The sequence below is a fragment of the Sus scrofa genome, chromosome 13 (assembly GCF_000003025.6).
Source record: "Sus scrofa isolate TJ Tabasco breed Duroc chromosome 13, Sscrofa11.1, whole genome shotgun sequence".
Taxonomy (NCBI): Eukaryota; Metazoa; Chordata; class Mammalia; order Artiodactyla; family Suidae; genus Sus; species Sus scrofa.
Window position 1 is genome coordinate 45963695 of NC_010455.5, and position 25261 is coordinate 45988955.

General features: G+C 44.9%; 1 protein-coding gene and 1 long non-coding RNA gene across 3 annotated transcripts in view; both read right to left on the reverse strand.

The window, feature by feature from the left end:
- Positions 1 to 4601, reverse strand: part of PRICKLE2 (prickle planar cell polarity protein 2) — a 347924-nt gene extending 343323 nt beyond the window's left edge. Inside the window, exons 1-2 of one of the 2 annotated variants that reach the window (XM_021069189.1) lie at positions 4372 to 4601; positions 3512 to 3597 (exon numbers count right to left, since the gene is read on the reverse strand). In XM_021069189.1, the coding sequence (XP_020924848.1) occupies positions 3512 to 3597; positions 4372 to 4413 (128 nt within the window). In that variant the 5' untranslated portion in view covers positions 4414 to 4601. Of the gene's footprint in view, positions 1 to 3511; positions 3598 to 4263 lie in introns of both variants that reach the window. The other variant, XM_021069188.1, reaches the window with a different exon arrangement.
- Positions 15870 to 25261, reverse strand: part of LOC110256262 — a 44790-nt gene continuing 35398 nt past the window's right edge. Inside the window, exon 2 of the long non-coding RNA XR_002337624.1 lies at positions 15870 to 16019. This is a non-coding gene — a long non-coding RNA (uncharacterized LOC110256262). The remainder of the gene's footprint in view (positions 16020 to 25261) is intronic.

Below are 25261 nucleotides of genomic sequence, written 5' to 3' on the forward strand. Positions count from 1 at the left end.
ATCTTCTGCTTAATGAGAACTCCCTTGGCAGCCCGGCCACTGCAGGGTTTGCCCTAGACTGTCTTGAGGGGCTGCTTCTTTGGGGCCAGGTCATCTGGAGGGAGCAGTGCCCGTCTTCGCTCCCCAGCTGTCCTAGATCAGGTGGAAGGGAGAGCTCGGTCTGACAGTTTTGAGCCCTCTCTTCTCCAAGACATGGAACTTCTTGCAGGTCTAGGAGTTTTTTCTTTTTTAATGATCCTAAAAATGCTCATTGTTTGCCACCTAAAGGTTGTGGGTGACAACAAAAACAGGGGCAGAGGAGTTCTCACTGTGGCACAGTGGGTTAAGAACCTGACTGCAGCAGCTTGAGTTTCTGCAGAGGCGTGGGTTCAGTTCCCAGCCCTGGTGAAGTGAGTTAAAGGATGGGACATTGCCAAAGATCTGCTGGAGGTTGCAACCCTGAGGCTTGAATTCAATCCCTGGCCAGGGAACTTCCATATGCCATGGGTATGGCCATAAAATTTAAAAAACAAAAATGAAAACAGTGGATGATCCCTCAGGAAAATCACTAGGAAAACACAACAGACTTGCACAGAACATCAGGCATCTTTCCTCATACATACAAGACCCAGGGTTCAGGGAATGATCTGGCTTGCCCAGTGCCAGGTGCTGTCACTCTGCACTCCTCAATCTTTGCCACATACACAAATCAGCTGGGGATCTTGGTTAAGCCCCTAAAGTCAGATTCAGTTAGTCTAGGGCTGGGCCTGAGACTATGCATTTCTAACAAGCTCCCGCGAGATGGTGATTCTGCCAGTCCTCCTCCTCCCTCGCTTCATTTTGGTCTCTGTGCAAATGTCACCTCCTCAGAGGGTCCTCTCCGGACCACCTTATCTAAAATGTAATTATGTGTTGAATGTGGGGCAGAAATCCTGTCTGTTTTGTTCTTTGCTCTATCCCCAGCACCAGCAGAGCGCCTGGCACGAAGCAGGCCCTCAAATATTTGTTCAGTGGAGCGCTCCCCGCATGAAGACTGAGGAAAATCAAACTCAGGGAGCACGAGTCTTTTGCCTAAGGTCACACGGCTTTGGCAAAACCAGGGCAAGACCAGGGCCCCACTCCCACTAGACTTCAAAGGCCCAGCTCCCTCCGGCACAGCAGCAAGGGAAGCAAAGTTTGTTTACAAGGCGCTTCCTTCCTAGAACTTCAGTGCCTGCCTATTGGAGGCAGCAGCACATCTCTGTGCTGCTTTGGGGAGATGCCTGCTGTGTGGATAATGGCCTGAAGGGGGACCAAGTAGAAGCAGAGACAGGGGAGACCCACAAGTGGTGTCTTGGGACTCTGGGGTAAAGGAAATTACTCTCCCTGAAAAAGACCAAAGCCAGCCTTTCATCTTGTGTCAGGCTGGCTTTTCCTACTACCCACACAACTGTCCCTTCCAGGGGCTCATGGTCCCCCAGTCAGAGCAGAGCAAAGAGAGCATACAGTGGCTTTCCAACTGCCAAAAAAGAATATTGTGCTCTAACCTGGAAGTGATTGTCCCTCTTCTCCAAAAGGTCACCCCAAAGTATGCCCATGAGGGAAAAGCAAGGAGAAGGACAAAAGCAAGGAGCTTCCTTTCCAGCAATGAGTGGAAAGGCCATAAAAACCCCATTCATGGAAGCTTCTCTGCTGCTAGTGGGGAAACTGCTTTGGCATGAAAACCCATCTCAGCTTCATGAAAGGCTCCTCTTTCCCAAAGAAAGGCTTCATAATGGGCTGAAAATAAAACACTTGTTTTCCCCTCACAAAATCAGCTGGGTTAAAAGGGCTTAAGGTTCTCCAAGAAGCTGTGGTCATCACAGTCTCAAGGGACCGGGATACCCAGCAGCTTCTCGTCTATGCTTCTTCCAGGGACAACAGTTGAGAAACAGCTAAAAATAGTTGACAAAAGTACCTAATACTTACTTTGTGCCTGGTGTGGGGCAAACACGTGTTTTCAATACCTCATTTAATCGGTGCTGTACATACCATTATTATGCCCATTTAATGGAATAGGGGAACTGAGAACTAAGAAAAGTGATTGGCTGGAGGTCAGAGGTCACACAGACCAAAAGGATGGGAGCCTGGCTAGACCCCTTCAATGTATCACTGCCCCACAGAACTCTGGTCACAAGTTGACCCAAAGGCTCCAGAGTTTCGAAGGAGCTGGAAACCACTCTCCTGTTCATCACTCTGCCTCCCCCACCCTCATTAGAACACAAGATGGATGAAACAGAAAGTAAGCAGCAGTGCTGTCTGTTATAGTGGATTTGGTGAACAAAGTAAGCCTTCTATACCTATTCCCATATATCATCACTTTCACATTTGGGATATATGAGGGGGCAGCCCAGGGCACACCATTTGGGCTACAACATCAGCAGGACTGATGGATGCCTATGTCTGCCCATTACATATTTATAAGGTCGCTCGGCCTTGCTTCTGACACAGAAGTTATTAAATGCTCGGGAGCCATAAGGGCTGCGCTCAGTGCCCTGAAACAAAGGCAAAGAGGCTGCCAGACCCATCAGAGGCAGGAACAAAAGCATTTAATTTCTGAAGGAGCCAGTTGGGAGTTTCCTTATAACTGGGTGCCCAGCACACATGACCAACTGGGAGAAAGGAGAGACCACACTCACAGAGGAGGAAAACAAAACCAAATCAAAGCAGGCTTTTCTCCCTAGTATCCAGAAACAGCTCTCTTCAAAGGGGCAAAGGGCGGGGGAGGAAGATGTGTTAAGCAAAGAGAGAACTGGTTACAATGTTGCTCAAATTTCTACTGTCACCATCTTTCCTTTTCATGAACTTGCCAAGAAGGATCCATTCTCTTCTCTTTACATCACCCAACAGAGAGATTGCACCCTAACTTTTCCCAGCCAGAGCCCCAGCAGCCAGATGTACTGGGAGGGCACCCAGATCTCTTGTCTCCCAAACATAATCATTCCAATCCAGGCTGGAGCTGCCTGGAAGTCAACATTCACGGCACATTAATAAGAAACATCTGGCCACCGAAGAGGGTTGACACAGCACAGGCGGGCAGTGGTGGATTTGCGGTTGGGACCCAGAGTTACAGGGGTTGAATTAAAAACACAATTGGAAAACACCAGCTAGTCCCTGGAATCCTACACATGCTGTACTACGGCATTTGGAAAAACTGTCGTGCCTAAGTCGAATCATCTGGGACCCAGCGACTTAGATACACAGACTGTGGGCGGGTGCAAGGGACCCAAAACTCTCCCATCAGGGAAATGCAGCCTCAGCTGTGCTCTCCTGCATCCTCAATGTCTGGCCACCACTTCCACCTCCAATATTTGTAGCAGATGTAGTCTCAGTCTTAAAGGAACAGCCTTTGCATTTTTTCCATGGGACTCCCAAGTCAATTTAAAAGGTGAAAAATGCTTCAGTGTACATTATAATGCTTCAATGTAATTATACATATATGTACACGGCAGACACATATGTATAATTACACCCTGCAGTGATGTCTTTAGGAATCTGTTATAAGGCGTCCTACCTCCATTTATGCAGGGCGAACCCAGGGCACTGATCACCACAGGCGTTACATGGCTGGCCTCTCTCAATCCGCCCCGGTCCGGTCAACTTCAAAACAAAAAGACAAAATAAGCATGTTTCCACCACGGGGCTCCCTGCAAAGCCCCACCTGAGGTCCCAGGCAGGACGGCCTGCCTCTCCCACCCGACCTCCTCTGATCTGACTCTGAAGCTCCTCTCTGAATTGGGAGACTTGGGGCGGGGCGCCGCCGGTGCCCCAGGGGTGGTCTCCGCCTGCGGAAGGCTCTGCGGACCTAGGAAGCCTGCCTCTGATGTGGGCACTAAGCCACCAAGAAATGGCCCTGGCTGGGGCTTTGTCTCCCCCAGACACCTTAGTCACGGGTTTCTAAGAAACAAAAGCAGGACCTTTCTGCTCCCCAGAGTCCCCAAGAAGCGACCGTTGCTCGCTCGCCTTGGACCAGACTCTTGCTCCTGGGAAGAGGCAGAACAGAACACCCCAAAAGACAGCCCCAAAGTCAAGTCTGCGGCTAGAGCTCCAAGAGGTTGGACGCTGGAGCCTGGCTGCTGGGATCCCAATCTGCATTAAGGGAAGGGGCAATGGAAGAGGCTTCCCGGGACGCCCCCAGACTGACATTTAGGGTCACGGCTCGCGGTTGGCTCTCGCTGGGAGTGGGGAATCAGACTTAACCCCTTCTGTGCCTTCAGAGCGCACCCGAGAGCTGGGACCGCACCCCCGCCCGCGGGGTCGGCTTACCTGGGGCCACAGGTGCGCGGTCAGCCCGGCGGAGAAAGCCTGGGCAGGGGTGCTTGCGAGGGCCCCGGGATACCCGGGATCGGCCCCGCTCGGGCGGGGGACACTCACCGAGCGGCTGGAGAGTCTTTTCCGGGAGCTCCGGCTGAACATGGCCGGGCGCCTTCTGCACGCCGCGCCGTCCGTCGGTCCGTCTGTACCGCGGCCGCGAGGGCGGGTCGCCTGGGCGGGCACCCCCGGCAGCCGGTGGCCTGTATCCGCCTCGCAGCCCCGGGCTGGCTCCGGAGCGCACGCCTCCCCCTCCTCCCTTGCCGGTGCCTCTCGCCCTCCCGCCCGCAGGTCCCTCCCTCTCTCCCGGCATCCCCCCGCCCTCCCCGGGTTCGCCCCGCGGTCCACGGGCCCTTCCCATCCCTCCCTAGCGCCCAGCTGAACCGTTTTTCTCTCCTTCCCTGCTTCCCGACTGGCCCACCGGGGCTAACTCCCTGCCCTCACCTGGGCCCTTCCCCAAAAGCTCTTCCCTCACCTCGCCGCACTTGAAGGCCCTGCAGCTGGAGCTGGGATAGGGGGCGGAGGTGGAGGGATGAGGGTTGGGATGGTTTTTTGTTGTTGTTGCTTTAATTAAAATATAATTCACATACAGTACAGTTCACCTCGTTTTAGTGCACATTTCCGCCCGTTCCCATCACCCCCAAAATGGACTGTTTTAAAAGTTTGAACCATGCATGGAATCTATTTAGTATTTTGCTGAGTGTTGGTAAATAAGGAGGAGAAAGGCGATGAAAAATGGCTTCATCTACTTCTGTGGAACCTGGGATACAGCAGATGCTCATTAAGTAACTGCTGAATCTTGACTGCAAACTTTGAAGCCCCAGCGCCTACGTGCCCATTCTTTTTCCTCCACTTGCTAGTCAGTAATCTTCCCAAATTAATGGACTTCTTTGCGCTTCTGTCTCCTTATCAATAAAAAAAAGTAACCAGAGTCCTAACCTCACAGCATTGTTGAGAGAGATGAATTGAGACACCTAACAGTTGTTATATATGTTATAACAGGAACCAAGGGCTCATTAAAGATTAACTGCCAAAAAAAAAAAAAAAATGCAAGCCATGGTGTCCATTTAGCATTGATGTTTCAAGCTCAAATACTAGTTCCCTTGAGAGAACTTTCCTGACCTATTGTAACATCTCTCACACTCCCTCAAAGGGCATGCAGCATACACTGAAATGATCTTGTTTACTTATTTGCCCTCACTCAAGCTTGTCTTATTTGTCTCAGTAGCTCCAGAGCCTATAACAACGCCTGCACATAGTAGGTACCCCATAAATATTTATCAAAAGAAGACATTTATCATTGTCAAATAGATAATCCTCCTGACTTAGTATTATTCCTGTTGAGACAATGAACTTGAGTGAAGAGAAGCTGCTTGGCTGGAGTTATGAGCAAATGTGTGGAAAGGCCAGTCCAAAACAATAGGATGACACAGTTTCAACACCCCGTGTGTGAGTATGTATTATTTGATGATCTTCAATGCCCCAAGGGCAAGGCTTGATTTGAGTTCCAGGCCAGAGCTAGGGTGAAGCAAGTGAGGTCTTCGCCTCGGGTGTAAAATTTATAGCGGCTCCAACAAACTCAGTCATCAAGATTTTTGTGCGATAATTAAAAAATCAAAATTAATGCAAAAAAAGATGAATAGAACATCATTTTAAAGATAGGATCCTACCTTACACTTACACATCCCTGCCTGACTCAGCTCACCCTAATCCTAACCCTGGGAAAAATGCTCCAAAATTCAGTTACCTAAAGGGCAGACTCCCCCATATGGCATTTTTCTATTTATCCAAGGCCCACCATCACCAGTGGAGGGTATGCTTACAGAGGGCAAATGCCATCATCCATTCATCTTCTCACTGGGCCAGGCCTAGCGCAGGGTCTGACTCATTGCAAATGCTTCCCATTTATTAAATAACTAAATAGAAGGCTGTTGCTTTGGCTAGGGTGGGGGCAGGGAGTGTTAGCAATTCAAACCCCAGTTATAATCAGTCCCAAGCCCAGAATGCCCACCTGACCTTCTCAGTAGGACTACCACACACCCAGCTTAGCACTGCACTGCACATGGCTTTGTAACTGGCACAAGCAGGCCAGGGAGGGCAGTGTTCACACTATGGTTATTACCGATTTGTATTTTAATTACAAAGATGTTTAGCCAAGGTCAGTAGCAAAACTCGTGCATTCCAAGTTGCTAACGAATGGAGGGCATGATCTGTAACTAGAGGAAGCAGCATCTTTTTTTCGAATTCCCTGGAAAAAAACCCAAGGGCCAGTGGTATGGCCCTGCCCCACTTCTTGCACCTGGGTGGTGAAGGAGGCAACAGCAGCAGTGCCATGGAGAACACGGTTTAAGGGTTCCTGGGCCTTAACTTTTGTTTCTTGATCAAAGAGGAAACAAGATATAAGTGGTCTCCATATGCTTGACTGAACCAGCCAAGTGCACAAGACACAATCCCACGTCACAAAGGGGGGTCGTAAAGATTGTCCGCCACCCCCCCCCACCTGCCACAAAAGCATCTCATTGTGGCTGATCTATTTCTTCAGAGCCTGAGACAATTTTCCCTGGGCTTATTCACACTTGAGGCTCGCTTATGTGGGGTACTATCTTACTTATCTATTCAGCAACCATTTTAATCTTGCTTAGGAAGATGAAGCTTAGTAGTAACCCAGGAAGAAAAAGGTATTTCTGTCAGCCATAGGGAAACCATAGACAGTTTTATTCTGCTTTATCACTGCATGGGCCCTTCATAGACATCTTTGATTTATGTTCCTTCCTCATCTCTCAAGGCAATGCAGTGACTCATAGAACTTGAAGAAATCCTCATCCATGACTATTGACATGGGCAGATGCCTTCACTATAATATAAAGCAGAAAAACAAAACCAGTATACAGCTGCTAGGCTTTAGCTAGTCTTAAGATAGATGTATCAAGGAATTGGAAAGAAATACACAGAACCTTGAAATGGATGGTGAAATGATGTGGTTTTTTTTTTTCTTTTTGCCTTTTACATATATTTCTTAGCATGAATATGTGTTCATTTTTTCAGTTAGAAATGTACACTTATTTATCTAGATGGAGAACTGGGCCTTTGTTGCCTGAAGTCTTTTAACATCAAATCTATATCAAGTGTAGCAAGGAGCTGTTTATCACCCCTTCCCTTGGCCTGTATGTACTGGTCTTCTGTATTTTGGCTTTTATATTTTTTTTCTTTTTCTTTCTTTCTTTTTTTTTTTTTTTTATTGCCATTACTCTAGAAGATCTGAGAAGATATTGTTGTGGTTTATGTCAGAGAGTGTTCAGTCTATATTTTCCTCTATGAGGTTTATAGTATCCAATCTTATATTTAGGTCTTTAATCCATTTTTGAGAGGGTTTGGGGTTTTGCTTTTTTTTTTTTTTTTTTTTTTTTTCGTTTTTAGGGCTGCACCCATGGCATATGTATAGAAGTTCCCAGGCTAAGGATTGAATTGGAGGTGCAGCTGCCAGCCTATACCACAGCCAAAGCAATGCCACATCCTTAACCCACGGAGCAAGGACCAGGGATCAAACCCACATCTGGATTCATTATCCCTGAACCACAATGAGAACTCCTTTTTTTTTTTTCTTAAGCCAGGTGAAGCCGCTGATGCCCTGTTTCTACACACCTGCAGGAAACCTCAGGGATGTATCCACACAGTACTTTCTTTTTTTCTTTTTAGGGCCGCAACTGAGGCATATGGAGTTTCCCAGGCTAGGGGTTGAATCAGAGCTATAGCCACTGGCCTACGCCACAGCCACAGCCACATCAGATCTGAGCTGCCTCTGTGAACTACACCACAGCTCATGGCAACACTGGATCCTTAACCCACTAAACGAGGCCAGGGATCCAACCTGCATCCTCATGCACACCAGTCAGATTTGTTTCTGCTGAGCCACAATGGGAACTCCCAAAGCGCCCTTCTAATGAAAAGTCTACAATGAGTATTTTGAAAAAGACTGTGTAAAATCATGCATGGTGAGGGAGGGGATGGAGGTGAACAAAGGGCAGTTTCTCTCTCAGTAGTGGGATGATAGGAGACCTTCCTCTTTCTTCCCAATGCACATATGTCTGTAGTCTACACATTTTCTCTGTAGGAGCATGAAACTGACATATACCATCAGAAAAAATTAAATCAGGAGAGAACTGGAATACAGGGACAGTGTTGGAGAGCTAAATATTTCATAGGGCATTAAATCATCTTACACTCATAAATGTATTTTAATATGCTTTAAGTAAAAATATTTGAAATGATAAAATGACACTGAGCAGTCTACATCCTTCTCTTTGAAAAACCTTAGGATTCTACAGAGACATTGCCCCAGCTTATCTTAAAAATTAAGTTACCAGAGTTCCTGTTGTGGCTCAGTGGTTAACAAATTCGACTAGGAACCATGAGGTTGTGGGTTAAGGATCTGGTATTGCCGTGAGCTGTGGTATAGGTTGCAGGCACAGCTCAGATCCTGCGTTGCTGTGGCTCTGGCACAGGCCAGCAGCTGTAGTTCCAATTAGACCCCTAGCCTGGGAACCTCCATATGCTGCAGGTACGGCCCTAGAAAAGACAAAAATGAACAACAACAACAAAAAAAACCCCACAAATAGGTGGTTAAAGGAGAGTCATGGCAGTCTTGTTGCTAAGAGGAAAAGGAAAAATTGCAAATGAATGAAATACTTAACATTAGGTGACCTGTTAAATAAAAGTGCATCCTTCTAATGGAATTCTACCCAGACATTAAGAATGAAGTTGCAGGACATGGGGAAATGTGTATGAACATTGTTTGGGTTACAACTTAGCAATAAGATTTTGCATTTACAGAAGAGCCTGGATACTTGCTATGCTTTCAAAAATACACATATTCCAATATTGAAAGATCCAAAAACTGTAACAAAAAATACTATAGATTGTGATCGATTGTTTTAAGGTTTGAGTTTCAAGTGATTTAATAGTGTCCCTTTTCCTCACCTAACTTTTACAAAATGAGCATGCATTCCTTGCATAATACAGGTAAAAATATAAAATAGGTAAATAATTACATAAGTTTTTAGAGTTCTAGATGATTAGGAGGTCCTGAGTGGTAGGATATAGATGATTTTTTTTTCTTTTTTCAAACTTTGTTTCTGCAAGAAACATTGTAGTTTTGAATTTAGGAATCTTTTAAATTTGAAATTATAATGGATTTTAAATATGTACAAATAATTATTTTATGAGACAAATACCATTATTCTTTCAGAAGGAGGAATTTCAAGTTTTATGTCTTTCCAATTTTCTAAGTTTTTTACCCATGACATATATGTCTTTGGAAATAAAAGAAAAATCTATTTTTGTTTTCCCTTCCTCTGACACTCCCTTTGACCATGCAGTGAGGGTTTATAATTCTGTGTGCCTGGTTTTCCTAGATCCTTTATAAAACCACAAAGATGGAGTTCCTATTGTGACTCAGTGGGTTAAGGACCCAACATAGTCTCCATGAGAATGTGGGTTCGATCCCTGGCCTTTGCTCAGTGGGTTAAGGATCCAGTATAGGCTGCAACTGTAGCTTCAGCTCCAATTGGACACCTGGTCTGGAAACTTCCATATGCCTCAGGTCTGGCTGTAAAAAGAGAAAAAAAAAATAATAAAAGCACAAAGATGCAAAGCTGACTCGTTAGACAGTCCTGTGCCCTTAGGCAGACATCTACTGTTTACAGAGTACATTCATAAATATCACATTGGAAACCTGAGACCAGCAGGAAGGTCAGAAGAGGAAACACACTCACTGAGGTAGTGTGATCAGCTTAACACTTTGTGCTGTTAAGAGAGATGGTTCCAGAAAGAATAAAGCCCAGCTTTGTTATCCCAGGTTTTCACCATCTGTTCCTGCCCTTTGGAATCACTTTCTATTAAAGCACATTCTCTCCCACTCACACATCCACACACTAAGCATTCAGGGTTCCTCACCTGCCTGGGGTGGGAGGTGGATGCATCCAAGGGGGCCTTTTAATTTACACACAGGTGCACTCGAAGGTCCAGCGTATTTAGGAAGTTGAGTGGACATCCTTCCCTTGACCACGTTTCTTTCCACTTATTCCCAGTCTCTCTTCCCACACCTCACTTCTCAAGGCTGCCCCTTTACCTCAGCTCTCAGGTTGTATCATCTTCCTGCAGTGCCTTCTGCCATGTGAAGAGAAATCATGAAAAGGAGACAGAAGGGTACCTGGTACCCATTTCTGCCATCCTTGTCTGTTGCTTGAAAAGCATTCTGCAAATGACGGTATTAGTTTGACATAAGGAGCTGGCATTTTCCTCAACCCTAACTCAAAAATAAAGTCTAGTCCCCCCTCTTCCCACTCCACCTCATATTTAATGGCCTGTTTGTCTCACCGAGACACAGAATTTAAGGGGGGTTCCCATCGTGGCTCAGCAGAAACAAATCTGACTAGTATCCATGAGTATGCAGGTTTGATCCCTGGCTTCATTCAGTGGGTTAAGGATCCAGTGTTGCTGTGAGCTGTGGTGTAGGTCACAGATGCATCTTGCATCTGGTGTTGCTGTGGCATAGGGTGGCGGCTACAGCTCTGATTTGAACCATAGCCTGGAACTTGCACATGCCCCCGGTGTGGCCCTAAACACACACACACACACACACGAAAGGAAAAAGAAAAGAAAGAATGAATGAATTCAAGGGGTTCTAAAACTGTCTAGGTTTATACACAGTTTTTCTAATGGTGGGAGTTGGAGAGCTCACTTATAAGGAATTAAAACACTCAAAACAAGACTAAAAGGGTCAGCAATCAGGACAAAGCAATAGCTCTTATAAGCTAAGAACCTTGGTTGTCCTTTTCACTTCCTCTTTAGCACTAACCAGTTTGTACAGAGTGTCTCAAACTTGGCAGAGTGCTAGGAATGACTTGGGGAACTCTTAAGAATCCCAATGCACAGCCCACACCCTGGGCCAATTAAATCAGAATCTCAGGGTATGCAGCCCAGGCATCAACATTTTAAGGACTCCCCCTGTGATTCCAAGGAGCAATCACAAAGCAGAACCATTGCCTCTGCAGTGCCTCAGGCAATGGCTGTGATTTGCACACCCCCCATGCTTTTTTCTTCCTCCCAGAAGCAGTGCTCAGAATAAACTGCTCAGCATCCAGGTAACAGCTGATAACAAATCCTTAAAGAGGGCAGGTCTGGGTTTCTAGAGGGCCTTGTGTTTGCTCTGCCTAGAAACAGGTAGTCAAGTTGTAACCCATCAGGACCCAATGGGGCCTTCCCATGAAAGATCCCCCACCCCATGTTCTCTGTCTGCCTCTTGTCTGTAGAAAACTTTAGCCTCCAGCTCTTCCCTGATTTCCAAAGAATACATTTAATCAAAGAAGTGAGAAAATGCAGAAAGGAAAACAGTCATGCAAGATAAAATAATAATTTAGCTATTAAACAAAATCAAAGATCTTTAGTTCTTCCTCAAGGGCTATAGATATATTCTGAGCCATGACCTTTCAGCTGTTTGGCAGACACCAAAACCCCCTGCAGGTGAAAGAAGTTCACCGTATGCTGCCTGCAAGCAGAGAGACCCCAGACTTGTTGGAACCAGAAGGTTGAAGTTAACACTGATGACCTCACCACCAACCAATCAGAGAAATGTCCAAGAGCAGATCATGCATTCCACAGCCTCCACTCCCTCACCCAGTCTTTAAAAACCTTTCCCTGAAACCCTTCAATAAATGCTGCAATAAATGCTGCCCCTTCCTTCAGCTCAGCCTAGTGTCAGTAGATGAGCTTTATTGCATGCAGGCAAGTGGGCCAAGTTTGGCTTGGTAGCAAAGTGTGGTGCAGATATGACAGAGCCAAACTCTGCTCCAAAGTTCTAAAAGTTTGGAAGGGGGAGGTGGGTGGAGGAGCCTCTCCTTATTGGCTGTGTGCGAAGGCTTCCCAGGAAGAGGGAGAGAGAAGTGCCCAGGGGGTCTGTTCAAGGGGAATGTTGTACAGTGCCTGACGTGGCCACTGCCCCGAGGCATAAGGAATCTTCCGTAAAACCACAATATTGGCAGATACATACATCGTATGCTGAGATCCCGGAATGGGGCTGAGCTTTGTGTTCAAGGCTGGCAAAACACCAGCTCTGAGCTGGCTTTTGGTGACAGTAAGGCAGCCCACCCCTGGATTTCGAGAGCTTAAACTCAATCACAGCAACACCAATTATGATCATGGTCAGAGGGTGTTGGAGCATGTTTGCTGGGCTCAGGGCACCTCAAAGGAGAAACCACCGAATTGGGGCCTTCATTGATGACTGCAGCCAAGAAGGCTTCTGTGTTCCAGTGAGAATCATTCAATAGCCTCTGTAAACACAGAGGACCATCAAATCCACAATGTTAATGAATCCAAAAGAAGCTCCAGTTCAAAAAAAAAAAAGAAAAAATAAAGGCATGGATTTCACATCTCCCATTACCTTTGGTTTCTCAACAAACAAACAAATGCCTTCAAATACTCTGAGCTAAGTTATCGTTTCGGCAACAAGAGATTGAGTGTTCTTCTAACAACTTAATCAAATGGATCAGGTTTTTCAAGGTTTCAACCTATTAGCTTCTTTTACTTGCAATTTTCATGAGGCTTTTTCCCCCTAAATTACCAGCCCCCAAACCAAACCTGATCTAGAATCTTGATAAAGATGACTGATTCTTTTCAACTGGGAAAGCTGCTTCTTGTCTAGCTCAGAAGTTCTCAACCCTGAGTGCACACAAGAATCACCTGAGGGGTTAATGGCTTTAATATGGCCTGTCTGGCCCCATCCCAGTCAATTAAATCCATGTTCCTGGGTGAGACTTGAAAATGGAGAGTTGGAAAGCTCTCCAGGTGAGGTGAAAGTCCAGCCAGGATTGAAAACCTCTAAGCCATTTCTTTTTCCATGATTTCTATACTCATCTGCCTAGATTTCCCCCCCTGTCTGCTGACTATATGTCATCCTGATCCAACACTTCCCCCTCCTCCCCATCTGAAGCAGACGATACATTTCTTCTATGTGGGTGACAGGGGAAGAAAAGTACCTTTGTTTTCCTAGCTCTTCAAAGGTGATGTCAGCCTTGAAATGACTACCTTAGAACTCCCTTTACTTATATAATCCTGCTAACTCAGAATTTGCGCTTAAACAAGATCCCCAGATGGTATGAATGCACACTGGAGTTTGAGAAACAGTGTTCTAATTGGGACAGAAACCCACATCCTCATTACAGACCCACCCTGAAGCTGCTCCCTCATGTGCCAGGACTAGAATTATGTGCTCCAAGCCTTCAGTCCCCCCATAGGCCCAGTCCTAAATGCTGCCATAGACACAGGGTCATTTTATCCCCGTTGCAGCTCTGTGAAGTCAGTTTATTATTATTATCCTGAAATGAAATAAAACAAAGCTCAGAGAAGTGACCTTGTTTGTCCAAGTCAGTTAAGTGATAGAATTGGGATTGTGGGTGGCAGAGATCCATGTGATTCCAAAGTTGGTTCCTTTTATGATAAAACATGTGTCAGGGTGCTTCTTCCAGAAACAGGCTGGTACACAAATCAGGTGGAATGGCTCCTGCATTCCTAGCCCTTCTGGCTTTGCACTAGAACTTGCTAGATCCTCTCTCTGAGGAGACCAGAGAAATTGAGTCCAGCAGTCCTGCTCCAGGGGTGAGTCATTGTTTCACCGTGAAAATGACCAAAAGGAGTGTTAAGAATGGTGTTCACGGCACCATTGAGAACCCTCCAGAGAGCACAATCTGTTTGGCCCTTTCCTGGCGGAATTCTCCCAGACATGGAGTTCATTTCCTCTTCAGCAAAGAATCGGATCTCTTGAGTATTAAAGCTTATACTTGTCTTTCGTGTTCTCTTCCTCAAGCCAAAAAATCATCAAACCAGATGGCCCTTTCTCTGTCGCGTACAGGACATTCACAGTTTAAAGCAGTTGTAAAAAAAAAAAAAAAAAAAAAAAGTTGGAACTTAGTTCTGAACAGAATCGAACCTTGGTACTTAGCTTAGAGCTGGAGTCAGTATGACCAAATGGCTAAGTGAGACTACTCACTGGCCCACAAAGCCACCTCTTTCATCTTTTATACAGGATAATCAATGCCACAGACTAGGCTGAAAATGAGACCTCAGCAGAGGCTGCCAGCATTCCTTAAGCTTGTGAAATAGATGAGCAGGAGACTGAATTGTCCTTTCTTCATAAAGGTGGTTGCCAAGACATGTGTCTGTATTAGTCATGGCAGCCCCAGCTGGTCAAACAGTAACTCTCACAGGCCAATCCAAAGAGCTGTTTATTTCTTGCTCACATTGCAATCTAAGGGGAGGGGGAGGAGAAAAGGTGGGGGGGGGGTGATGTTCTGCCCCACCCAGACATCCAGGCCTATGATTCTCCTCACACTTGCATCTGGCAGCTTCCACAGCTGCCCTGTCCAATATGGCGACTCGCAAGTCCCATATCAGAGTATATACTATTTAAATTTATTAAAAGTAAAAATTCGGAGTTCCCGTCGTGGCGCAGTGGTTAACGAATCCGACTAGGAACCATGAGGTTGCGGGTTCGGTCCCTGCCCTTGCTCAGTGGGTTAACGATCCGGCGTTGCCGTGAGCTGTGGTGTAGGTTGCAGACGCGGCTCGGATCCTGCGTTGCTGTGCCTCTGGCGTAGGCCGGTGGCTACAGCTCCGATTCAACCCCTAGCCTGGGAACCTCCATATGCCGCGGGAGCGGCCCAAGAAATAGCAACAACAACAACAAAAGACAAAAAGACAAAAGACAAAAAAAAAAAAAAAAAAAAAAAAAAAGTAAAAATTCACTTCCCCAGTCACACTTGCCATGTTTTCCAATCTCAAAAGCCACATAAGACCAGAAGCTACTGGATTGAACATTGCAGAATAGAAGCTTTCCATCATTCCAGAAAGTTCTGTTGGACAGTTTGTTCTAAACTTCAGGGTCTTTCACTGGACTATGTGCCTGTAGACTGCTGGTGAGGAAGAGGGGAGAATCTGGGTGGTCAGAGGAGGATTCAAATCAGCTGTGAGAATGGTGGACGAATTCCCCCCAAGGCCATCTGTAAAAACTTAAGACCGGCCCACCTTACCCAAGGGCACTGGGATGTGACAAGTCTCTCTGTGCGAAGCAGCATAGAATCATCAATACAGGTGAGGCCTTGGGCCTTCTGACCCCAGGAGCCTTCTCACATGTGCACAACTCCTTTCCTCATGCGTCTAGAACTAGCCAAGCTTGGAAGGAACAATGCATTATTCTCAATTGTTGTAGAGGTTAATTCTTCATGAAAGGAATGGAAATTAAGGTGTCAGTGAGGGTAGGCTCTTAAGTACCTGAAATCTTTGAAAATAGCCATGTCACTTGACAGAGAGGGCCTCATGACGCTCACCTCCTCAATGGCAGGCCATGTGGAAAAGATATTCTATTTTTTTCACTTTGAATTGTGGTTGGTAAATTGACTCTGTAAAGAGCCAAATAGCAGGTATTTCAGGCTTTGCTCTTGTAGTCTTTAGCCCCATGACACAACTCTGTAATTGTAATGAAAAAGCAGTCAGAGATGAATGGATGAGCCTGTGTTTCAGTAAAACTTTATTTTTTTTAAAAAAGGTGGTAGGTCAAATTTGACCAGTAGGCTCAGTTAGCTGATCTCTGCTCCAAGTCTTTCACAAGGTTCTCTTCATTTACTAGCAAAAGAACCTTTTCTTCTGCTCATCTCTCACCCCTAAAATGGATGGTAAAAAGAGAAATGGAAATAGTGATGCATGCAGAGAAGCAGCACCCTGCTGTGGTACCCATTTGAGTTCCGTGAAGTCCACTTCCTTAACATCACACTTTGGGTTACATTTTTCATTGCCCCATTTTACAGATGAGGAAGCTGAGGCACAGAGAGATTAAATGACTTTCCCAGGGTCATACAGCAGGTAAAGGGCAGAGCTGGGATCTAAAACCAGGTTTGGATGTTCCCACCGTGGCTCAGGGGAAACAAATCTTACTAGTATCCAAGAGGACATAGGTTCAATCCCTGGCCTTGCTCAGTAGGTTAAGCATCTGGCGTTGCCATGAGCTGTGGTGTAGGTTGCAGACGCAGCTCAGATCTGGCATTGGTGTGGCTGTGGCCACAGGCCAGCGGCTATAGCTCCAATTTGACCGCTAACTTGGGAACCTCTATATACCACAGCTGTGGGCCTAAAAAACAAAAGACAAAAAAAAGAAAGCAAAGCCAGGTTTGGCTGATGCAGAGGCTTAGATTCTAAATGCATGGTCTGTACTTCCCTAAAAGTCATTGGAGTGCTCTAAGTCAGTAGTATTTTTAAATACCCCCCAACATGCTAATCAGGGACAGACATATATAGACAATATCAGAGAAGGGGAACTAGATAAGAGCTGGGGAACAATTACAGAAAACAGTTGGGAATTGGTGGGATTTATTGATGAATACCTGTGCCACCTGAGGGGAAGGGGTTAGAAGAAGGAGGAGGCACTGTGTCAGCTATGTGAAGCACCAAGGTCTTGCAATGGAGAAATGAGAAAAGTGCTATTGTGATGAACACAAGGTTTATGAATGCACCATGGTGTCCAGCTTTAGCCCCCACCCCGCACATCTCATAAAGAGAGTGCTATCTTGAATGTCCTCTTCTCCTTTCCCCAGTTTCTGGCTTAAACAAAAAAAGCTAAATCATGATATTGGGTATAAAGAAATAGGCCCAGGTAGAATGGAAGAAAGGGGGAAAGATTTTTGTCTGTTAGACATTTTCCTGGGCTCTCTGTTGTGGAAAGTCTGGGTAGCAGACAACCAGGGGAGAGAAAAAGAGCATCCAGAGGGATGAAAATCAATCTACATACTATACTGCTGAGAATGGAAACAGGAAAGAGCCTGAAGAGGGATGCAGACTGATCTTCGGGAAATTTGTGCCTCGGGTGGTGAACGGATGGGTATTATAAAAGAATTAAGAGGAAAAGGGAGAAGGATTTTGAGAAATGTTACCACAGGTAATGAATTTACCCCTGACGACATTCTTTGGGTGTGGCTGGTAAAGCCCTAAATTACCATTGTAATTATTTTTGCTTTTGAAGATGTGGTCCTATGCAGAGACTGGGCCCCATGGGACTTTGGAATTTTTCTTTGGTTACACATGCAAAGTGACTCTGTTTTTCACCTCTGAAAGGATGAGAAGGATCCAAGTTAGAAGCAAGAGAGAATAAAACAGGCATAGCTGTCAAAGAGTAGAATGGATTAGCTCAGAAGGTAGAAAGTTCTTCTCCGGAAGTGCTCATGTAATAATCTACTGTGATGCTGAAGGGGAGAAATCCATGAGCCATCTAAAGACAGGGCTCACCAACCTGGCCAAACAGCCAAAGAACCAGAGCTTTCACAGTTCATAGGCCCAGGCCCCCTTTTTAATGGTGTAGGGCCTGGACCAATTGCAAAATTTCTCTAGGGAATTCTAAGGTCTGAGAGCCGATGATGGCCAGAGTTGGTCAAGGTGACCACTACTTCCTCTTTCAAGTTTGACACAGCATTGTCCTCTGCAAACCCCTCCTTCATAAAAAGATGCCTTGCAGAGACATTTAGCCAATCAAAGCACATTCTATGAAAAGGAGAGTGCATCCAAAGAATCTCACAAATAAATATAGAGAAGGAGAAGGCACAAAGTCACTATGAAGTTACATCCTGCTTATTTTTAGGTTGACTTGGATGTTACCTTAAACACATAAAACTAATCCATTTATTTATCTTTGTACCCTTTATTCGGGTCTGTGGGGCACCACCCTTTCTCTGAATTCCCTCCAAAAACCCCTTTCAAGGGAAAAGAAAATCGGATGGACAAAAAAAGAGAAAAAATGTTCTTTGGCCTGGCACAAAAATTCTTCTCCAGTCCCAGTAATCATGGCTAAGAGTTGTATCTGGAAAATGGTAAATAAATGAAATGTTTATAAATGCAGTTCCATGTGAAAAGCTGTACAAGAGCTCCTTATGGCAAAGACCAAGATAGAAGAATTTTTCTGTAAAGTGAATGTGTGTATCAAGGTTTTTGGTTTTGTTTTTTTTTTCCCTGGCTGAACCCAAGGCATATGGAAGTTTCTGGGTCAGGGATTGAATCTGAGGCACAGATGTAACCTTACACTGAAGCTGTGACAACACTGGATCCCACTGTGCCAGGCCAGGGATTGAACCCATGCCTTCTCAGTGACCCGAGCTGCTGCAGTCAGATTCTTTTTTTTTTTTTTTTTTTTTTTTTTTTTTTTGTCTTTTTTGTTGTTGTTGCTATTTCTTGGGCCGCTCCCGCGGCATATGGAGGTTCCCAGGCTAGGGGTCGAATTGGAGCTGTAGCCACCGGCCTATGCCAGAGCCACAGCAACGCGGGATCCGAGCCGCGTCTGCAACCTACACCACAGCTCACGGCAACGCCGGATCATTAACCCACTGAGCAAGGGCAGGGACCGAACCCGCAACCTCATGGTTCCTAGTCGGATTCGTTAACCACTGCGCCATGACGGGAACTCCCAGATTCTTAACCTACTGCACCACAGTGGGAACTCCCAAGGTTTGTATTTTTAGTGGTTTGCTCCTAATTGCAAAAATAATCTATATTTAATGGCAGAAAATATAAAACATTTAGAAAAACAGAAGAAAAATTTTAAATGTGTAATTCCATGACTGAGGCTTATTTTCAACATCTTAGAGTATGTTTCCAAATGAACACAGATTCATAAGATATATGTTAATATATATGTCTGTGTAATAAATTGTTTTCCAAAAAACTGGAATCAAATTGTACATACTTTGTAACCTACTTTTTTTCTACTTCACCTATCTTGAGCATTTTCTCATGTTGCAAATATTTTTCCATAGCAAACTTTCCAAAGGCTGCAGAGAATCCTATTAAATCCTGTTGTTGGACATTGAGGTTGTCTCCAGTTGTTGATATGATAAATAATGCTACCTGTCCACATTAATGTTATTTTAAATCAAGATGCACAGATAGAAGAAGTGATACCAAGTAAGAGTGACACTGCCGAACGTCTCATGTTTTATTTATTCTAAAAACACTGAAGTGATGCTTTGGGAATGGGTTGACTGATTCAAGTGTGTGAACAAACCCCACTCCTCCTGGGGAGCTGGTGAAATGCTGACTCAGCCATCCTGGGGTTCAGAGACGAGAGAATCCCCTCAGGTGAACCAATGCTCTGGCTGACACTATGGCTCCTGGACTTGGGAAATTTCTCAGCCCCTCCAATGATAATAATACTGAAGGGATAGAAGAGGAAAAGGAGTTCCCATCGTGGCTCAGTGGTTAGGGAACCCAACTAGCGTCCATAAGGATGAGGGTTTGATCCCTGGCCTCGCTCAGTAGGTTAAGGATCTAACGTTGCCGTGAGCTGTGGTGTAGGTTGCAGACATGGCTCGGGTCCCACATTGCTGTGGCTGTGGCGTGGGCCAGTGGCTATAGCTCCGATTGGACCCCTAGCCCGGGAATCTCCATATGCTGCAGGTGAAGCCCTAAAAGGACAAAAAGACTTAAAAAAAAAAAAAAAAAAAAAAAAAGAGGAAGACGAAAAGAAAGTGTATGGCTTCTCTTTGGGGCTAAATTGTGCCTCCCAAAAATGCTTAGCAGTAATGAACCCAACTAGTATCCATGAGGATGTGGATTTAATCCCTGGCCTCTCTCAGTGGGATAAAAGATCTGGCATTGCTATAAGCAGTGGTGCATATTGCAGACCTGACTTGGCTCTAGCGTTGCTGTGGATGTGGCTGTGGCTGGCAGCTGCAGCTCTGCTTCAACCCCTAGCCTGGGAATTTCCATATGCCCTGGATGCAGCCCTAAAAAGACAAACAAAATGAAAACAAAACAAAACCAAAAACTATAGGTTGAAGCTCTAAACCCCTAGTACCTCAGAAGGTGACTTTATTTGGAAATAAGATCTTTAAAAATGAAATTCAGAGAAAATGAGGTCATATAAGGGATTCATACCCAACATATATGAACAGTTCATACAAGTCAATATCAAATAACCAAAACCCAATTAAAAACTGGGCAGAAGTGAACAGACATTTTTCCAAAGAGGAAATGCAGATGGCCAAGAGGCACATGAAAAATGCTCAACATTGCTAATTTTCAGGGAAATGCAAATCAAAACCACAATGAGGTATCACTTCACACCTGTCAGAATGAGTATCATCAAAAAAACCACAAATAACAAATGTGGGTGAGGATGTGAAGAAAAGGGAACATGTGTACACTGTTGGTGGGAATTTAAATTGGTGCAGCTATTGTGGAAAACAGTATGGAGATTTCTCAAAAAAACAAAAAATAGAACTATGATGTGACCCAGTGGTTCCACTCTGAGGTTAGACCAGAAAACAAATAAACAAACAAACAAAAAAAACACTAATTCAAAAGGATGCATATGCCCCAATGTTCACAGCAGTATTAGTCAAAATAGCCAAGATATGGAAACAACCTAAGTGTCCATCAACACATGAATAGGTAAAGAAGATGACACAATAGAATACTGCTGAGCCATAAAAAAGAACAAAATTGGGGGAGTTACCATTGTGGCTCAGCTGGTTATGAACCCGACTAGTATCCATGAGGAAGTGGGTTCAATCCCTGGCCTCACTCTGGGGTTAAGGATGTGGTGTTACTGTGGCTGTGGTGTAGGCTGGCAGCTGCAGCTCCAGTTCAACCCCTACCCTGGAAACTCCCAAACGCCCCAAGCGTGGCCCTAAAAAAAACAACGAATAAAATTTTGCCATTTGCAGCAACATGGATGGACTTGGAGGGTATTATGCTTAGTTAAATAAGTCAGACTGAGAAATACAAATACTGTACAATATCATCTATATGTAGAAATAGAAATAGTGAATGTAACATAATAGAAGCAGACCCAGGAGTTCCCTCTGTGGCACAGTGGTGAAAGAATCTGACTTTAGTGGCTCAGGGCACTGAAGTGGTTCAGGTTTGACTCCCTGCACAGTGGGTTAAGGATCTGGCCTGGCCCCAACTGTGGTGTAGGGTGCAACTTCAGCTTGGATTCAATCCCTGGCTCAGGAACTTCCAAATGCCATGGGTGTGGCCATTTAAAAAAAAGAAGAAGAAGACCCACAACATAGTGCACAAACCAGTGATTACCAGTGCTGGGGGAGGGGCCATACAGGGTAGGGGAGTGGGAAGTGCAAACTATTGGGTGTAAGATAAGCTCATGGATGGCCTGTACAACACGGAGAATAAAGCCCATATTTTGTGAACACTTTAAATAGAAAGTAACCTGTTCCCATCATGATGCAGCAGAAAAGAATCCAACCAGTATCCATGAGGATGCCAGTTTGATCCCTGGCCTCAATCAGTAGGTCAGGGATCCGACGTTGCCATGAGCTGTGGTGTAGGTTGCAGATATGGCTCGGATCCTGCATTGCTGTGGCTGTGGTGTAGGCTGGCAGCTACAGCTCTGATTCGACCCCTAGCCTGGGAACTTCCATGTGCCATGGGTGCGGCCCTAAAAATAAATACATGAATAAATAAATAAATAAAAAGTAACCTTTAAAATTAAATAAAAATCAAAGATTAAAAAAAGAAAAAAGAAACAGAAAGATAAAATGAGGTCATATGGTGGGCCTTGATCCAATAGGATTACAACATTGTAAGAAGAGGAGGTCAGTATACAGACACACAGAGAGAGGACCATGGAGATAGTTGGTCCATCATCCCCATGCCAGGAGAGAGGCTTCAGAAAACAACCAATCCTGCCGACACCTTGATCTTTGACCTCTAGCCTCCAGAATCATGAAAAAATAAACTTCTGTTGTTTAAGCCACCTAGTTTGTGGTACTTTCTTAGGGCAGCTCTAGCAAACACACACAGCTTCCTAACTCTTCTTAAGAGAAATTCTATTAAAACAATTTTTTTCCTACCAAAAAACCCAACTATTTTTTTACTTATAAAAATAACAGTGAGTTCTTGTCATGGCTCAGAGGAATCAAATCTGACTAGTATTCATGAGGACGCAGGTTCGATCCCTGGCCTTGCTCAGTGGGTTAAGTATCCAGTGTTGCTGTGAGCTTCGGTGTAGGTCACAGATGCAGCTCAGATCCCGTGTTGCTGTGGCTGTCGTAGGCTGGCAGCCATAGCTCCGATCCAACGCCTAGCCTGGGAACCTCCATATGCCTCGGGTGCAGCCCTAAAAAGACAAAAAACAAAGCAAAAATTGCCCCCACCATGGCCTTTTATTCCAGTGGAGTTATATCCACAGAATAGGCAGCTGTAGATGCAGAGAAACGGGACTGCTATGAAGGCTTAGGACTCAGGAGCTGAGTCATCTTCAGCATGACCTTGACGTTTGTGGGCCTCAGCATAACCTCATATTTGAATAACGGTAAAGAGTCCTGTCATTAGTAATACCCACCTTTGGGAGGATTTTGAGCCTTCAGAGGCAGTGGTTGAACCCTATTAGCCCAGGGCCTGGGCAAGCTGATCTCCACCCTGTCAGATAAAGTGGGTTGTGAGCAACCATACACCTTTTAAAAAGAGAACTTAGTGCTCAGAGCTTTTTGCTTGAGGGCAAACTTGCTTTGCCCGCGGAATGTTTTTTAGAACTTCAAATTAGTTGTCAATATTTTTAAAATTAGGAGATGCTACACGAGCTCTGAATTTCTGGCTTTCTGGTTGGGTTCTGACGGAGACACCAAGCACTGCCCAGATGCCCAGCTCATTCAGGTCTCTGGCCACAGAGCTCATCTGTGTCACCTGAAGGCTCTGTAGCATTGAATTTGTAAACCTAACCCTTAATGTAGAAACTAATTTTCTTTCTTTTTTTTTGGTTTTTTTTTTTTTTTTTTTTTTTTGGTCTTTTTAGAGCCGCACCTGCAGCATATGAAAGTTCCTAGGCTAGAGGTCAGACTGGAGCTACAGCTGCTGGTCTATACCTCAGCCATAGCAAGGCCAGATCTGAGCCACGTCTGTGACCTACATGGCAGCTCACAGTAACACTGGTTCCTAAACCCACTGAGCAAAGCCAGGGATCACACCCACATCCTTATGGATACTAGTCGGGTTCTTAACCCACTGAGCCACAACAGGAACTCCTGTAGAAACTAATTTTTATAAATAAAATACTCACACATATGTATACATATGCACAGAAATATGTGGGTGTGTGTGTCTAAGGCTCATGCCTCATGACTTCATTGTTTTCACACCTTTTCCTTTTTAAAAAATCCACTGTGACTCAGAACACCTACTTTTGATTCAACACATTGAAATCTAAAAACTCTATCACCCCATACGTCCTAGAAATGTAAGTGAAATGTTACAGTTCCCCTAATCTGACCTCTTATTTTATACATGTGATCACAGAGCTAGTGTAGAGCCAACAATTTAGCTTCAGAAGAGGCATCAGAAATTATTCGGTCTTCATAGACCCTTACTTTGCTAGAAACCTCATTTAGGAAAGGTTTTTGTTATCTGATTCAGTTTTTATAAGAAATAAAAGAGAAAGAATCAAAGAAACTCAAACATTTAATTAGTCATGTTAATTTTCTTTCTTTTCCTCCCCCAAATCCCCAAGTATCACAAAAATGCTCCTAGATACTCCAAAAACAGGTTTACCTCCCCCTAGCCCTGAGAACCTCTGTGCTGTCTTGTATTAGTTGCTAGGTAACTGAAGAAGATTTATGCACATCTATTGTTAATTTTGAAGACAATTTTCAGCTCTGCCATAAACAGCGCGAGAAGCAGACACCACACTTGCTTAAGAGAAACTCCTCTCACCTTCTCTAAGCCACTGCATTCCAGAGCACATCTACAAGGTCCAAAATATTCTGGTAAATCTCCAGCTGTCTGCAAAAGTGGTTCAGCAAATCTGAGACGGGTGGGCCCATCTCCAGTGCCCTCTTGTGCCAGACCCATTGGAAGTTTTATTTAAAGACCATAACCATTGTCTGCCCTCTTCGTTAGCCCGCGTGAAATCTAATCTTGTGCTTAGATTCCCTCGCCTCCTTCAACCCTGTTCTTCCCTGCAGCACCATAACTTCATCTTGGAATGGAAAACTTTGTATTGCAGAAGCATCTGCAAAATTATTCTCAAGCCAATGGTTTCATTACCTTCTTAAAGACTCTTGTTAAGCACAAGTACAATTTATACTGGTTTGGGTCACAGGTATGGCTTTTATTGGTAAAGGGATGAGGGGACTCAGCTTATGCGATGGCCCCCCGAACCAAAGTTTTATAGAGAGATCATCGTTATAATGATCCTGTGTATTTGGGAAGCAGTTCATGTTTTACTAGAAACTTCCCTGGACATCCTACCAGTTGATTCTCACCAAAATGCCACCAGAGGCAGGGTCCCTGGCATTGCCACTCCTGGCTTAGATGACTTGCAGGGTTCAACAGTCAGCCAACTGATGATCCAGCTTTGTTGTATACTAATTTATCTGCCTCATAGGCGCCAAAGAGGTGTCTCCAAAACAGAAAACTCAAGTTCCCATTGGGGCTCAGCAGTAATGAACCCAGCTGGTATCCATGAGGACAGGAGTTTTATTTCTGGCTTCACTCAGTGGGTTAAGAATCTGGCATTGCCATGAACTGTGGTATAGGTTGCACATGCAGCTTGGATCTGGCGTGGCTATGGTGTACGCCGGCAGCTGCAGCTCTGATTTGACCCCTAACCTGGGAACTTCCATATGCCACAGGTATGGTACGGCCCTAAAAAGACAAAAAACCAAAACTAAAACAAAACAAAACGAAAAAAAAACAGAGACAAGAATATGCCAATTAATTGAAACCAGCTAGTGACATTTCATCACTTACAGGATCCAAGTTCACATTCCTTAGCATGGAAGCTGAGGGCTTCCATCCCTGCTGGCTACCTCTTCATCATTTCCCATCAGGTTCGCTTCAGGTTTTGCATCCCACCAGCACTGCCTTCAGTCCAGTGCTCTGTATGTCCCACCATTTCTTGCCCTGG